Source organism: Corvus kubaryi, unplaced genomic scaffold (assembly GCF_017639235.1).
Source record: "Corvus kubaryi isolate FWS band 111438036 unplaced genomic scaffold, C.kubaryi_AGA036_p1.0 split3-73, whole genome shotgun sequence".
NCBI classification, from domain to species: Eukaryota; Metazoa; Chordata; class Aves; order Passeriformes; family Corvidae; genus Corvus; species Corvus kubaryi.
The window spans coordinates 45,169,631-45,187,006 of record NW_024582091.1 but is presented as its reverse complement, the minus strand read 5'-3'; the positions used below and the strand labels follow the sequence as shown (position 1 = coordinate 45,187,006).

The window sequence follows — 17,376 nt, the reverse complement described above, 5'->3', positions numbered from 1 at the left end:
TCTTCCACTATGGCTTCCCACTTTCAAAACTATCTAAAATGACAGCGTCTTTTTAAAGCTGATACCACACAATTTGTTACTGTCACGTGACAGATTATACTGGATCTCTGCTTTGGGTCACTTCTCCAAAATTTCCTGTCTCTGGATTGTGTGCTACTATATCTAACATCTGCTCAGCAGGGAAAGATTACTGTAAAACCATTACTTAAAAAAATAAGTAGTGTTTGAAAGAGGAAATACTCTACTTCAGACAATTTTCTAGGCATTTATGAGAGAGACGTGAGGAAGGAATACCCTAAGGGCAACATGACTTTCCCTTCTGCTTAAGTCACCTCCTTCAGCTCATTCTAGTCGTCATCAGAAGTTAGAGGAACATGAAAACACAGACCTTGGCACCTATGCCATATCTGTAAAAGCCAATCAGACTTAAGAAGAAGAAAGAACAAAAGGACAAAAAAGGCAAGCCCCAAGTGCAATATTTCACATATTCTCCAGCACAGCAGCAATGCAGCACATATCATAGTTACGGTGGGGTTGGATTTTTTGGGGGGGAAGGGGGATGTGAGTTTGTTTTAAGTAGAAGAGAATTTTCCCTCATCATGAACCACACAGAACATAAATAAAAAATAGATTTCTGCTGGGAGTTTAAGCGCCTTATCAAACACGGGACACCCAAACTTGTCACAACATGCAATAGACTGTGTTGCTTTATTAGTTCCATTTATGCCTCTGCAAACTAAACTTGCCCAACACAACAGCCTTGTTAAATCTTTGCATTTTCGAATAGATGATCTAACAATGTCTCATAAAAACAACAGAAAATCCAGCTGGACCTGTAAATTCAATTAATGAGATAAGCAAAAAAAAAAAAAAAGAATATGGCTGCTGTCAGACAATCCTACCAATAAGAAACTAGAATTAAAATACTGCTGGGTATTCAGTATACATATACTAGTACAAAACACTGAGTAAACCTACTTGAAAACTGTCAGTCTTTTCCAAATAGTGTTCCATCATCCAGCCACAGGATTGTGCCCTCCTCCTTTCCAACTGAATCCACTATTTTATTTTAACAATCTGCTTAGGGTTTTATTCAGTAGTAAAAGATTGAAATTCAAATAATCCAGGCAAAGTTCTGCAAAATATCCATGGATAATAAAGACAAAACTTTGTCTTATTTTTACCCATTGTAAATTCTTTTAATAGCCGTTCACATAAACCATATTCCTTGATTAAAAATAATTCTATAAGAATGATTGTTAACCTGGAAAAAAGAAAAAAGGTCCTACTGACACTCATTGCAAAAGTTGTCATAGACCATTTTTTTGGGATGACTACAAAGCAGCTTTCTGATTATGAGAAAAAAGTAATTTAATATAACTGACAGTGATTAGGGGTCAGTTAGAGAAAGATACTAGCACTTAATAGAATATTTCTGTGAAGAAGGGCTATTTAACTCAGCTGAACAAATACTTTCCAATATAGGGTGGACACATTAGAAAGATCACAAGACAGACTTATTACTCATCTTCACTCCATTTCCTGCCTCTGCTTTGTTTCTCTGTATGACAAGCTTTTTCATTTGTAGCTCTTCAGGCAAAGAATTGTAATATTTTACATATAGTAGAATCAGCATGTACTAAACAGGATTTCTTTTTTTTTAGAAATAGAATTTGAAACCCCAAACAATTTCTCATTAAGAAAAAAAAAAAACAAAAAACAAAAAAAGCATTGATTCTATGTCCTCAATACTTAGAAACAAGTTCTATGCCACGGCAAAGCTACTTAATAAATGTATGAAATAAAGTAAAAGAAGTAAAATTCTGAAGGTATAAACAATAACACTGAGAACACAGGGAATGTCTCAAAACCAAAAACCAGAATTGGTTTTAGTGACTGGATACCAATGAGTATTTCAACACATCTGCACCAATTTCCCAGAAATGTAAATTGTCAACTTAACGCCATTTAACAGAAAGGTGAAAACATGCAAATGCAGCAAGACACCTATATACTGCTCTCTTTCCCAAGAAATGCTAGGGAAAACTGTACACCCTAAATACAGATTTTTAAAAAAGTAAAGGAATTTCACTTATTTCTTGTATTTAGTTCATTTATACTGTATTTAGCAATAGGGTACCCTAGCTTCAGTGCTTTTAACTCTGAAGTCATTGCTTTCTTAGAAATCTCTTCACATTTTTCTACAAGCATAACCAGAATGCAGTAAGCATGCTTACTTGCAATATGTAGAGATTTTTAGGCCACACACATCATCTAGTACCCAAGCTGTTTTTCCAGAATTGCATTAACAATGTGATTCACATCTGACCTGTGTCTGTTCTTCAGCTTTCTCTCCAGCAAGAAAAGTACCTTTGTTTTTACAACATCACGGGGTTTTGTTTGTTTTACATGCTGTGCTGTTTACCACTAGCCACTCCTTCATGGATCTCGCATTAAGATAACTTCTTCCTCTCTTCCAGTGTTGCTGCACAAGCACCATGAAAAGCATACGTAGGAAGATACAGGTGAAAAAAGGGTTTGAGAAACTGCAGCCAAGCAACCATTCTCACTGGACTAAGAATCTTGTAGCAGCCAGAAATGTCAGAAGGTATTATCTGCATGAACTTACAGAAGAATACAAGATCATCAGAAAATCATCCCAAATGAGGCTGACCTATTGAAAATGAGTAATTTTAACCAAGCATGACTGCTTTGCAGTGGTCTGTGTTTTAGTCAAAGCCTGGGGACTTGTTTCTATGTCAAGGACTGAGGCTCCTGAAAGTGTCCCTACCCAGCATGATGGGAGGCGCTCACCACAGCGCTGATGTCAGCATCAAGTATTGCTCAGTACCTCTCTGCTTCAAAACCTGAGATAGAAAAATCATATGCACAGGATAAAATTATCAGATACGACTGAAAATTATCTAAAAATTACAGCCTCCCCCTCCTTTGCATTTATTTGATGATGAAAATATTTTCACAATTAATCTTCCCTCTCCTTTCAGGGCATCAAAATGTTATTGTTTTAGCACTTTATTCTCTTGGAGGGTTTCTTCCCTGGCTTGAACCTTATCCCTTCAAGGGAGTGAATGTTTACATAAACTTCTAGCACCTCTCTTCTGAGGCAGATCCATCGCTCAAAAACAAGATGGAACCACAAAAGAGAAAATGTACTAATCACTGTTATTTAAAAAATAAAAAGAAACAAGAAAGATTTCATATCAGGTTGATTCCAAGGTAAATAAATATAGACTGTATAGGAAAAGAAATTTTAGATGACCTGCAGTAATATATAACTGTAAAATGATGTATTTGTTCCAGTAATTTCTTTAAAACTATCTCTTTTACTATTCTCTCTTCCATTACTGCTAATATTAAATTCTTGCTGACCTGTTACACCGACTTAATGAAAAATATACTAATAAAAGTAATGATTGAATTCAATCATTCAAGGCTCTGTTGATACTGAAAATTTTAATTTAGATCCAAGTAAATCACACAGTTATAAAGTATGCATTTTTAATGATAAGCATAGTCCTTCCATTAATCATGATATTTTACTTTATATTTTAAAAAGTCGTCAAGCATGTAAGTTGCAAACAAGCTATTTCAAGGGAGAGGAAGTCTGTGGGTTTTTTTGAAAATCTATTCTATTACCTATATTAGGATTTTTAGACTAAAAATTCCTTAGTAACATAGAAAGAATGCATAAAATTCAGTCCAGCTTCAAACAAAAGGGAAAATAAATTTCTTAGAACATTTTAATGGTTTATGGCTTTGGTTTACTCTCTCTTAAACTTATAAATATTGTTTGCAAACACAAAATTGCTTACAACAATATTATAAAACTGACAAGGAAATATCATTGGCATATTGTGTTATACCATCAAACATTGGCAAAGATATTTTTTCTCTCCATTTACACATTCTCTTAACAGGTCTAAAAGATTAAAATGCTATCATAAAATACATGACTTACCATTAGCAGCAGCTATTGAAAAGCTGTTCTTTGAGAACATCTTTGGAATGTTCTCTCTCACCACAAGCTACACCTGCTCATTTAAGGACAGCCCCCAGGGTCTAGAAGTTCAGAAAAACTATGCAGTTTTCCATATCCCTTCAAAATCTGTCCTACAGAGAAACAGGATACAGGGATAACCAACAGCAGCCACCTAACATTAAAACAGTCATGTGTCAGTAGTTCAACTATCAAAAACAAGAGTTAAGGCTGATCTTTGTTCACTGCAGAACCAGAAGAGGCTGCTCATGTCACAGAAGTTACTGCATTTGTATTGTCTATTTGGCAGAGCGGGCTACCAAGTTTCACATTCCATTAATATATAGTGCTTGAAACCTCTTTAGGACACAGTAGCTTCACTACTTGCCCTGACATAATGCTACATTATCACTAAGCAACAAGATAGAAAGGACCCTCAAGAAAACTTAGGTTTTGTACAGGATACTTTTAAAGTGTCCTCACACATTACAGGGGAATAAATTGTAAGATGACCAACCAGGCATGTAAAAGAACTCATTAGTAGTAAATGGGTGAGGACAACATTACACTCCTTACAGAAAGAGGTGCCTAAAGAACCATCCCAAAACCAAGACACAAACCAAAAGAAACCCAACCACCACAACCAACAGCCACTTTGTCGAGCAAATATTTTCTATCTTAATTACATCATGCTCATAGAATTCAGCAACCTACTGATTTAAAAAAAGTAATCTCAGTAACTCTGAGGAATGACTGCAGACACTGCAGACCTATCAGGCACAGCACTATATAGAGGAACTGTACTTGTACCTTAATACTGAATCTCAGGGTACCCTGAGTCTTCCAGTGTGGATGACTACTGATGAAACTTTAAATGACATAAGGAAAGGAATCATGTTACTGGCCTCACAAGATGAGCATTCAGGTTCCAGATCTGATTAAAAGAAAAAAAAAAAAAAACCATCTCTTCCCCAAAACAACTAACCCTGGATGAATCTGTAAGTGGTAAGGACCTCTAGCAGCTCAGTGTAAGAGTGGAAACCCTTGATCCAATATAATGCCTTTCTGAAGCCAACACTGAATTCACTTTGCAGGAACCACATGTTAGCAAAAACATAACGTCCAGCACCTTCCCTAAAAAGAAGGATTCAAATCTTTAAGCACCATTTTACATTTAGCACCCTTTGGCATCCAAAGTTGAAAGACCAAAACTTCAGAGAAGAAAACTGCTTCTAGCAACATTCCTAGCAATTTCTCAGCCCCACAGACTAACCACCCTGTGGGAGAGAAATTCACTAAAACCCAGGTCAGAAGATACAGATGTGGGGCAATTGTCTAGGAACAACTATTAGCCACGGTTAAGAGCTCTTGGAAAGAAAACAGAAGAAAATACCTCCTGTGAGATTACCTTGCCCATTAAACTAGTACCTATATTTGCATTCTAAAAATGCAACAAAACAAAAATGGGAAAGCTAACAAAAAAGTGTAAGAAAAAGCAGAATCCCATCCTCTCCCCTATTTTGTACATACATTTTGAAATCTAGCCTTTAATCTCTAGAATCTGCATGAAAACAGGAGTGGGTGGCTGCCATGGAAACAAAAGTTTTCCAATTTATTGCTGATGTTCCTAGGGCGGATTACTGACTGCAATAACAAGGGATTGAGGATCCAATAGTTCAGGAGCTAACTGGAATAAATGTGTTTCTTCCCTAAAGAGTGTTCCTGCAGCAGCAGGAAGCAGGATCTAGATTAAGATGTTCTTAACAGAAAATAAAACAGATTCTTCACCAGTCCCTGTTGCAAATGCAGTCAGTTTCAGGGGTAACAGCCTCTCTTGCTGCATATTTAAGAAGTGAATCATAAACTAACGCTTCCGTTCAATTTCTCCAAAACAGTGATGCATAGGGGACTCTGGTGTTTGCACAAAATTCATATGGAAAAGTGTCAGTTATATAAAAAGGTTCTTAAGATTTGCATTAATCCCTAGAAGCTTCATTCCATACCTTGAATGACAAGTGAAAAGCCTTCTTAAATAAAGTATGTTTCTTCTTAGTGGTCCAGTTTATCAAAACAGATCACAGAGAAATCAAGGAGACCTGAGCTGGTTGTGTGACTATACTCAAAGAATCTCAAACTGTTAAATGAGAAAGGTGTGAGGAGGAAAACCAGTTTTCAGCTCTGTCTAATACAGGCTATGAAAGCTCCTGAAAAAAATATGGCAGTGGATACTGTATTATTGTGGCTCTCTAGCAGCATTCTCCAGTTGAAAAAACAGATTCACTGTGACTGTGCCAGTGTTTTTTTCCTGGCTCTCTGCCTTTGGAAAAACAGACCTCAGCAAAAACCAATATTTGCATTCAGAGAAACGTCCTGTCTCATTTCCTTATACCAGTCCATCTCTGGGATCCAGTGAGGGAGCTCATCTGTTGACATATTGTCCTTAGGTTTCAGGTGGTACCCAGCTTTCTAAAATCCAATTGAAACACTAACTGATCTTAAAAAAAAACGTACACAAATTGAAATCCGTGCACATTTTTCTGGGCATTTACAGCTTACAAAAAAAAAGGTCTTGGGAGTTTCATTGCCAGGTGTCTGAAATAATTTGCTTAGTAGGCCACTGCAACCAAAAAATAGCCAATAAAATATTGAGCATCCTCAGAAAGGACAAAACAAAAAGCCACTGTTTTACTACAGTATAAAACATTGCATTGATGCAACTTCATCCTAAGTATCACGTGCAATAGCAGTCACTTCAGCTCCCTAAGGATATAGTGGAGTCAGAAGAACTCTGCAAGATGAACAACACAGATAGCTAAGGGAACAGAGTAGCTGTCTTATGGGTAGAGATTAAAAATCAGTCACTAATACACTTGTGTTCCATCACCTTCCCTGGCTGTGTTCATGGCTCACCCTTGAAGGTCAGGCCACAGCCAGTCATGGTATCGCAGCTCAAGACACAGGAGTGAAACAGATGTCTGGGACATTCCAGTGCATCAAGATGTTACAAGATTTCATTAGTTCTAGATGGGCTACTACTAACAATGATGGAAGCAGAGTGGTCTTTTGTGAGGTGAAATAAAAAGATACCACAGAAACAGGCACTCAACTCATTGCAGCCTTTTAAGGACAAAGAGAAAGGCTGACTGCTTGTGCTGTTTCTGCAATGTAAGCCTAATTTATGACATAAACATTCTCCTCCACAGCAATGTCAGAATGACCTCTTATATATTTGAGGATATCTACAAATCTTCCTTTATTCAGTGGTTTGAAAAAGACCCAGTGAGGTCCTAAAAATTTATATGGGAGTCTTTGATTAAAACAAATGGGACAGTGGTTCCTCAGGAAAGAGCAGCATGAGCTGTATACATCAAAATGATATCATTAAAAAGGCAAGCCCACAGAAATGTTTCATTTATTGTACTGGAAAAGTGTTTATGAATTGTTTTTTCCACAGTAAGACAACCTGCTTTACTCTGCATTAGTAACAGAATAATTTGTTCTTTCATTATCCACGCTATTTATTATTTTAAGTACTGATCCGTTGCAACTTTCCTGACTTATCGCAAGACAACCACACTTCTGGGAACAAGATGAAATACAGCCAGAAGAAGCAATTTTTCTGTCAAAGTTAAAAATACACTGCACTGGCATCCTAATTTAACACTTCATTCTTTGTGCCATGCTTTTGTTTACACATCATTCTTCTGGAGAAAAAGCCCAGGAGAGCAGTGACACACACCTGAATCATTCATGTAACACACAAATCAGCTTGAGTAAACCCTTAGTGAGCAATGGATTTAAGTCTGTCCACTTGAGAACCCTCATTTAACCAGGCATTAACTCCACTCTTCCTCTCCTGTAACAAAATATTCCCACCCATGATTTCCACCTCTTCCGCCTAAACACACCACAAAGAAAACTCTCAGTTCAAGATTAATGAGTTGTACTCCCCTTGAACAGTACAGATTTTTAGTATAGTACAATAGAGGATTTTTTCACCAATAATCAACATTCAGGACTCTCAAATACGCAAAATTTCACGAGTTCTTACAAAATTCTTATCCCTTACAAGTTTACTTAAGGAGCTCTCACACTGCTCAGTAATGCTGACTGACTGTTGCAAAGGCTATTCCCCCTCTTGATAGAGCACATAGTTTTTGAAACCACATCCTCACTTCAAAGAGCCACTTCACAGTAGCGTGGTACATATTGCTCAAGCTCCTGCTTCCATCACATCCTTGTCCGTCAGACCAAATTGCAGCTCTTCCTCTAAGCAAGAGGCTGTATTGATTTTCCAGTTCCAACCATGGACCACTTAATACTCCTTTCTTACCCCCTCATAGCTCACATCTTAGTCAAAATTAGTATTTCAGCAACCACCAATTAACTGACCAACCAGTTTAGCTGACCACCTCTAAGCAGCACAGATTTTGTGTGCTTTGTCTTACGTGATGAGCAACAAATTAAAGCTCTTTATAATTAGGAGCATAGCCTAAAGCAGCAGCAATACCATAATGCTTCTCTTTTCACTCTTAGGATTTAGTAATTCCTAACATAGAAGCAGATTTTAAAACAGAAAATATCCCAGAAAAACAAATCTAGAATAATTAAGTAGAAATTTATTTAAGAATAAGCCCATTCCCCAAAGTCAGACAGGCAAACTGAAAGTGTGAAGGTAAGTTTAAGGCTGGAAAATTATTTTTTCCTTACAGACTTCTCCCACTGTCAAAGAGAATAACAGAACTACAGGCAACCTGAAGGGATAACACCACATAGAAAGTAGTTTCCGGTTGGCTGTAGTAACACTTTTGATTAAGTGAAAAGAGCTAAGTAAAACAGAAAGACTACAACTTTCATTATTTGATTAACAAAACAAGTCTCGAACATGAAATACATAGACAGCAACCCCAAAAAGTTTGAAGAGTATCTAAAATATTAATGACTTATCCATAAATATAAAATTATCAATCAAACATTCACAGGTCCTTTGCCAATTCATTCTGAGCTCAAATGAAGCTATGTTAAGCATCTCTTTGATCCAAGATGCATGCATTATTTAGCATTAGCTAGACATTTGTTCATTTATGCAGACACATGCCAACAGGATTTATGCAAGAGGATACCCATTTCTGCTTAATTTGAAATGTCCTGGTTCTCTGTCTGAAATATAAACCATAGTGATTTATAGCTTTTAGGTAGTCTTTGTACTTTAGCAAAAGCACACTTTTAAAAAACTACAGTCAGGAACTCTTCTAGTGGAAAAGTGAGATATATAAAGCTCTCAGTGCAACTCCAAAGAACAAGGTGTCACCATCTGTGCTGCCTTCTCTTGCACACACATGTGACTCTAGGTATTTCCATACACACAAAACCAGCCCACTGATTTTTCATGGCACTTTTGCAGCTTTTCTTCGCCAGCATATTAAAATATACACATGGGGTGGATTTTTCAGGGGTAGAGGCTGGGGCAAACAGGCTTGGGGTGGTATTTTTGGCTTTTTCGTTTTTGTGAGTTGGTGTGGGGTTTTTTCCCTGGTCTATGTAGCTGATAAAAATTTGCATCACACATATTAAAATCCTAAGTAAGTATTTATAAGGAAGACTGGTAAAGAACAGAATGAAAAGGAAACATGAGCTGCTAAGAACTAGCTACAGTGAGAAATTGCAATTATGGAAAAAAAACTGGAAATAAACTCTGAAAAGGTAGGTGCCTTCAGTTTCTTTTCCCTATAAACCATTCTGTGTCCCACACTTCTGGAGTGTGAATGTAGACTCAGCTATAGGTACACTCCATACGAACAACTTCTCAGCTCAGGTACTTTTAAACTTCCTCTCAGTGTCCCAAATTTTCCAGCATTCTTGGGACTTGTTGCTCCACAACCCCTCTCTCAAAGACATTTTGAGAATAATCAAAATAGGAAATTCATGTACCATTGTTTAAGCTTCCTCTTGATCTGTCCCCTGCAACACACAGAGCAACACAACACCCAGGCTGGATGTGCTCATTGCTAGACTGCACTTAGCATTTAGTATGTGGTAATGAACTACTACAGATGACGGAAGTTTGGCTGAACAACACAAAAAAAGAGTCAAAAAAAAATATAAATATTTGGCACATCCTGAAAGATTTCTGTTAATCTGGGAAATATAGGCTAAATATGTAGCCCAAATTTAACTTATTAACATTGCTGTGGGTAATGTTTGCTTTTAAAGCATAGAAGAATGAGAGATATTTAAAACAAAAACAAGTTTAAAAATCAAAAAAGAAACCATTTATTTCCTCCTGTCCAAGCAGACCTCACTAGCACCCAAACAATGTGAGCCAACCCAAACTGTCACATAATACTGCACTTATCTATCTAGCACTACTGAAGCCAAGTACTGAGTGAGGGAGATACTAACAGAGGGAAAGGCCAATAGAATTAGTGCCATTAAGCTGAAGCAAACAAGTCATCTCCTGTACCTGAGGGGGACGGGGGGGGGGGGGGGAAGTAGGTTAATAGAATTATTGAGTAACTAGAGGCAAAAAATAATGCTAATATACAAGAGAATTCAGAAAAACAAAGGGAAGGAGATGAGACTACCATGAGGGCACATCTTACACAGCTGAGCCACTATTTTACCACTTACATTTTGAAGTGCCAGCAAGGACAAGATCAGGAAAGCAAGCTGGAAATAAGAGGAAACAGATCGCAGAGTAGTGGAGACAAAATGAGGTACTGAACTGCTCAGTTTGCATGAAGGCAACTTCAAAGCTACACTCAGGTATGAAACTAAAAGAAGGAGGGGAGCAGAGGCACACAGACAGACCTGGGAGAACCTGTACAAGGTCATCTGATGTGGTGCTGCAGAAACTCAACAAGGGATCACAAAAACCCCCTTTGATCAAAAGTAAATCTTAAAAATGAAATGTTCAGGAGGTTTAACGCTTGAAGAAGCATGGATGAAGAAACATTTTAAAAAGTACCAGGACAGCTGGTGATGAGGGGTGAAATAAAGGGAGTATCCTTTGGAGCAAGAGAAATCAAGTCATATCTCTGCAATATTCATCTGATATAGTTACACCTCAAATTCCCACTGAAAACTCCCAGCTTAAGGCAGGATACGTATTCTAAACGGAGCACCTTAAAGGCAAAGCAAACAGAGTAACTGACAACATAGAATCACATACTGTTTACAAAAAAATCCACTGAAAGGGCAGTTTTGACATAATGTTTTGAAAATAAAAATAAAAATCACAGGAATAAAACTTGTGCTCCTCAACTTAAGACATCTTTACCCAACATCCTAACCACATCAACCAATCACTTAACCTTGCCGAGGAGGAAGAAGGACAAGTTTGGAGTTTTGTTTTGTTGGCTTTTTGTTGCTTTTTTTTTTTTCCTTCAGTTTTCACTTTCTATCCAAAAAAAACACAACTTTTCAGTTTGATCAAGTCTATTAGCAGACTGCAGCTTCAGCAAGGAACGAACAGATGCTACTAAGAAACAGCACTGAAGCACTGCTATGACAATCAAACCAATAGACAGCTGTGGTTCAGCTCCGCTCCTCTGGCAATAGCTAACAAGCAACACTTCAACAGAATGTGAAATGCCACCTGCTAATAATTCGTATTTGGTATAGCACAGTATCAGTACATGATATATGGGAATCTCTTGGCTCCCCCTAACAAAATAACTGCTAGGAAACAGTCATCCAGCATCATCTAAGAAATATCTGCAAGTGTATACAGTGCTTTTGCTGGCATAGGTACATAAAAAATAAAGTGATACTCAGGGTTGCTTTTCTTTAAGGTTCTTTAACTTTGTGCTGTTGCAGACCATTAATGCAGTTCCTATTAAATACTTGACTCAGGCAACTATATCCAATACTCACTGTGACATTGCAAGAACATATCTTTTCATTTGAAAAATGAAAGAATAATCTCCAAAAGCTCCCAAATGAACTCATTAGAGTCTTAACCTTGACACATAACAAAATATCTTTAAACATAACAGCAGGGATTAAACAACCCAGAGGTGCTCTCTCCTTCATACTGCTGCAGTTTACTAGTGGTCCAAATGAGCCATCCAGCATCATTACTACTAAATTTTTCTACCTCAGAATAAAACCCCAGTTTTATTAATCAATTTGAGTTCTTCAGCTGAGAGACACTACTAGTATTATTTTGCTACTATCATGCACATACTGTAATCTACACAAGACACAAATAAGCCTCTAGAAAATAACCTGTAGAGGTCTACCACTGTCCATATTTAGCTGTGTTTCAGCCTTTTATTGCTCTTTGGCACTAGTAATCCACCATTTGATCATTATAAAAAAATTCACAGCAGATGTGCCTACAAACAGAGCACAATGCTTTAAGTGGATTAGGAAGAGATGAACTCTCAAGAAACAAAGTTCCTGAGTTTGTGTTAATAAATTTACTTTAAAGACTAAATTAAGGAGAAACATATGCAGATTTCTTTAAACACTTCTATTTTGGAGTGAAGTTGCAAAAGTGCTGCTCATGTCAGACTACATTTTCAGTACTACCCCACAGTATTCCAAGTATTTCTGTATTAGAAAGTTTTTCCAAACTCAAATTTTGCCCTCACTAAACACCACAGCAGAAAAGACACCAGTGTAGCTGGCAGAGGAGAACATATTTATCATGCAATTAGATATATAAAGCTGCATTTGTTCTCTTTCCCTGTTTACACCATACAGATCAACAAATGAGATGGAACCAGCTTTATTAGAATAAATTTTTCCAACGGCAAAACCATCTTCACTTGATTACTGATCAGAGTTGGCAAGATAGACTCTACATTCTACGTGAATGAAGAAATGTAGGTGCAACTGAGTTTTTTACTGTCGAGAAGTACTTAGGAATTAATAGCCTACCATGTACAAACCAGAACAGGACAAGCAAAACCACAAAACTAGAACAGCATGCTATAGTTACAACAGTACAAGGCACAGAAAAATTTTAGTTCTGTAAAACAGTTTTGAGTCATCTTTGCAGTGTAAATGTACATGGGTAGGGGGCTGCTATCACTGGTGAGTTTAGTAACATGTAGAAAGCCACTGTTCATGATTTTACTGAATTTACACTCAACTTTGCTTGGTCAATTCTTACTTTTGTATGCCTCCCTTAACTTTTAGAGTAAAATAGCAGTTTCACCCATCAGGATTCCAAAAATATCAGGAAACTGTAAAAAAAAAAAGTGGTTAGACTGAACATATGTCTCAGAAACCCTTTAGATGAAATTTTATAGCGTATCTTAGTTGTGCTTTACTGGGCAAGGCAGGCAAGCAAAATGGGTGGAGACCTAGAGCTTTTTTCTAGAAATTAGTCACTAGGAAGCATTCATCATTTCTCCTGGACAAAAATTTGCTTCATTCTATAATCCACAGTGGCATACCCATAAAACTTAAGCAACTTACTTTGCAGTGGTCATACTGCTGCTGTAAGGTTGGAACATCCCCTCCAACAGGCATTTGTTTTTTCAGTTCTTCATCTTTTGCGTTCAGCCATTTGATTAATTCTTCCAGGGATGTCAGCAATCTGTTCCATTTCTCTGCACTGGCCTCCAAGTGAGCCCTGTGAAACAGCAAAGAGCATCTTCAAAGCCCTGAATGGCAAAACCAGCGTGGGAAATCAATAAACAAAATGACTCCATCAGTAAGATGAGAATGTTTCAAGCATTTAACAGCAAAGCAACTTTGTGGGGGGGAAAAAAAAAAAACCAAAACCAAAACAAAAACAAAAACAAAAAAAAAACCAAACAAACAAACAAACAAAAAACAAACAAAAAACCAAATAAAACCCCTCTATTTCAGAATACTTTGCACAGCAAATCAAAAGAAACGGGGGAACACAGACAAATACGTACCTGATGTTATAACTCACCTAAAACCTTGAACACTGCATGCATAAGCAACATAACAAAATCCTGTGTTTTGGTGTGACTCCACCACTGTTGTGCAACAAGCACAAGCACATTTTGTGAGCTAAAGCACTGCAAAACTGAACTCTTTCATGCCAGGACCTTGACTCTCCAGAAGCAAAACCCAGCATGTTCTACCAGCAGTGATCAAAAGCAAAGTGTCTGTGCTGCTGAACGTATCAATCAGTGACACAGGTTATTTAATACATCCTCTTCCACCGATGCTGAGCTACTAGAGAATTAATACAGTGAATCCATTCCTCACTTGAATTGACAAAACAAGTACCTGTTGAAGATTTCTATGCATCTTTTAGGCACTGCAGTGAGAACACATCAAGTCAAGGTATTTCTGAAAATTGTAGAAAAATATATTGTGGAGTTTGACTTGTTTTGTCAATTCAAGTGAGGAATGGATTCACTGTATTAATTCTCTGGTTTACCCCTCTTTAACTGCAGTCATTCTATGTTATGGTATCATTCAAGACCAGCACACACCTAATTTATGTCAGCAAAAACCATATGTTTCTTTCTTCACACAGAAGAGTAGAGCTGAATGATTAGTCTGAGACCAGTTTTGCAAGTTCCTCCCCTGCTTCTGATGGATGAACTAAACTCTAACTCCTTCCTATTTTGCACACTGAGGGTTATCTTTTTGCTTCTGATTCACTGTGAGTCACACCTAGAAACTGCCACCTGGCTTGTCTTGTATTATCATTTCAAATGGCATTTAAGTGAATGTTTGGGGATGACACAACAACATTTGAATTGAAGGGATGATGTGCTGCAAGGTCAACTTCAACACAAGGTTATGTTTGGCCACACTGAGATCTCCCAGCAATGCTAGGATACGTGAATCAATATAGCAGTCAAGTAAGAGTATATAGGGAGGGAAATACAAAGCAAAAAAAAAAAAAAAATCCACATTTCTGAAAAGGATAAGCTAAGCACCTTTAGGAAGAGGAATCTATTCTCCTTCAATCCCGTGAAGGAAAGCACTTGGGTAACTACTTGGGAAAAATATAAAACTTAAGTACTTGCTAGAAGCAACATTTTACTGCCTACAATTTCGTGTGTTATGGTTTCTGTGGTCGCTTACTGCTCTCACTGATACCTTTATCTCTACACTGAATTGCTACCAGCTGCTTGTAGCTCAGGCCTACACAGCAGAGTCAGCATCACACCCTGCACTGAATTACAAGCAAGCTGTTGCTGTAGGCCTTGGTGTGCAGGCCAGCAGCTTCTGAGTGGAATGTATTGTCTCCACTCTCCCGATATATTTTCAGGTACTCAGAAGTGGCCCTTCTTTCTCGAAGTGAAAACAGAGTTATGCTTCTTATTAATCAGGCAGAGGAGAGACACTGCTCTCTCATCTAAGCCAAGGCAGCCCACATTTAAATTTACAGTTTTGCCATTAGACTCTGATAGTTAAAAAAAAAATACACCTTTGAGAATTTCTAGAAGCAACTACAACTAAAACGTTCAGATTTATAGCTTTCTGTACATTTGATAGTGCAATCTCTATTCATCAAGACTTCTTATTGTTTCTAGCACATATAAGCAGCTCTCATCTCTGAAAACTGGCACTCTCTGAGGCTTCAAGATTCTGCTCTAATTATTTAGTGGAATTCTTGAATGCAAAATAAATCGGAGCTTTTTAAGGAACGGGAAAACTTCTGCAACTAGATGAAGGACAATTTAAGGGTGAGCCACCACTGTTTAATATACAGTGCAATAATATTAATAGCGAAAAAAATTAATCTGACATTAATGTGAATGTTATAGCATATAATACTGAATTAAATGCATTGTAATTTACCACTTACTACTTGCGTGCATGCCATGTCAATGTCAATACCAAAATAACTCTAGCACACGGTTTCAAAGATCAGCACAAGTTAACCCTGCAGGGTAGAACAGTAAGGGGTGGGGAGGAAATGGACTATACTAGCAGGGACTTGAAAATTTTTCACTGAGCACAAAGTGAGCTAGCCTCCCAAAGAAAGATATTAAAAGGAAAAAATACGCAGGGAGAAACTCATTACATCAGCCTGGATTTTTCCAGAATATTAGCCTTTTAATGTTATCAAAAGCAATACTGAAAATGAAAGCAACATGAAGAATCTGAAGACCATACCCAAATATTCAGTTCTCCTGGGGAGCAAAGAAACACACACTCAGCAAATCCCATTCAAAGAAAATGCTGCACAGGAGCAAGGGAGTTGAGATATGCTTCAAATTGCATTTCAGTGTAAAGTTTTAGTATCACGTTTACATTTGTCATACAGACATTATCAGAGACAGAAGAAAAACTATGCAGAAGTTCTGAAATGTTTCTTAGGCTTCTCTGTTCTCTGAGTTGGGATTTCTGGCCTTTCTTTTGGAATTGGTACTTCTACTGATAAACAACCTGCAAACAAAGCTTCAGGTGTTTGTGTTCACGTGAGAAATGAATTGGCAAACTCAGAGATTTACCAGGTCAAGTGGCGGCTTAAGAATCTGCTCTGATCAAAATAGAGGTCAGTTACATATGATTGTTTTTGAGCACAAGTTGGAGCACAAATATTCACCAGCATCAACCACCTGGTATGCAAAAGCACTCCTAAGGGAATCCTGGATGAACCTGAAGAACACAGATGCTCCCATCCAACTGACCAGACTGAGAGGAACCCTCTCTCCCCCCCACCCCCCATGCTGAATAAAATCATCCAGAAAACAGCAACTCTGACACAACTCCCCTTCTGTTGACCCTGACAGGCTCTCTTCACAGCTGGAGACCTCCTCAGCTTTTGATTCTGCTATGGAGGTAGCACTTTTCCCACAGAGCCACAAGGGAACACATGGAAAAAAATAAGATTGGTGGGTGGTCCAAATCTAGAGAAACACAGAGAAACTCCTTTTCCATTTCTCCCATACTTTTACCTCTACCCTCCCCCAAACACTAACATCCTCACACCTCCTGCCCCAGGAGAAAATAATGTCCCCTAAACATTTAGCTTTTAAAAGCAGATCCCCACAAGTCTGCAGCTTTGTTTTCTTCCTAGGAATGAGATAAAGAGAGAAAAACAAGAGTAAGTCTACAAGTAATTTCAAGGAGAGAGACAGTCCTCTCAGATGGCATCATAGACACTACAAGTATAGGTTTAAGCAGCTTCCATGCATTTAAAAATATATCAGAACAGCACTGCTTTTCCAGTTTGGAACTCCCTTTAGTTATAGTGGCAAGGAAGTAGAGGCAACACAGTGACTAGCAACACCAGCTCTGAGGACTGAAGTGATGAGAAAAACTCATACTATCTCTACTTGGGAGAGCAGTACTTTTAGCAATTAAAAATCAGTATAATCAGAATGTACACATACCTGAAAATATTCTAAAAAGCTTATGGAATTTTTAATTTAGAAGCACTATCCCAAGCTAAAAGCCATAACGAAACAATCAGCTTGTTCATT

General features: G+C 37.7%; 1 protein-coding gene across 8 annotated transcripts in view; it reads right to left on the bottom strand.

Moving 5' to 3' along the window:
* Window positions 1-17,376, bottom strand: part of UTRN (utrophin) — a 357,859-nt gene that overhangs the window by 103,558 nt on the left and 236,925 nt on the right. For all 8 annotated transcript variants that reach the window (XM_042017303.1, XM_042017301.1, XM_042017304.1 and 5 more), the window contains one exon: window positions 13,427-13,583. In XM_042017303.1, the coding sequence (XP_041873237.1) occupies window positions 13,427-13,583 (157 nt within the window). The remainder of the gene's footprint in view (window positions 1-13,426; window positions 13,584-17,376) is intronic.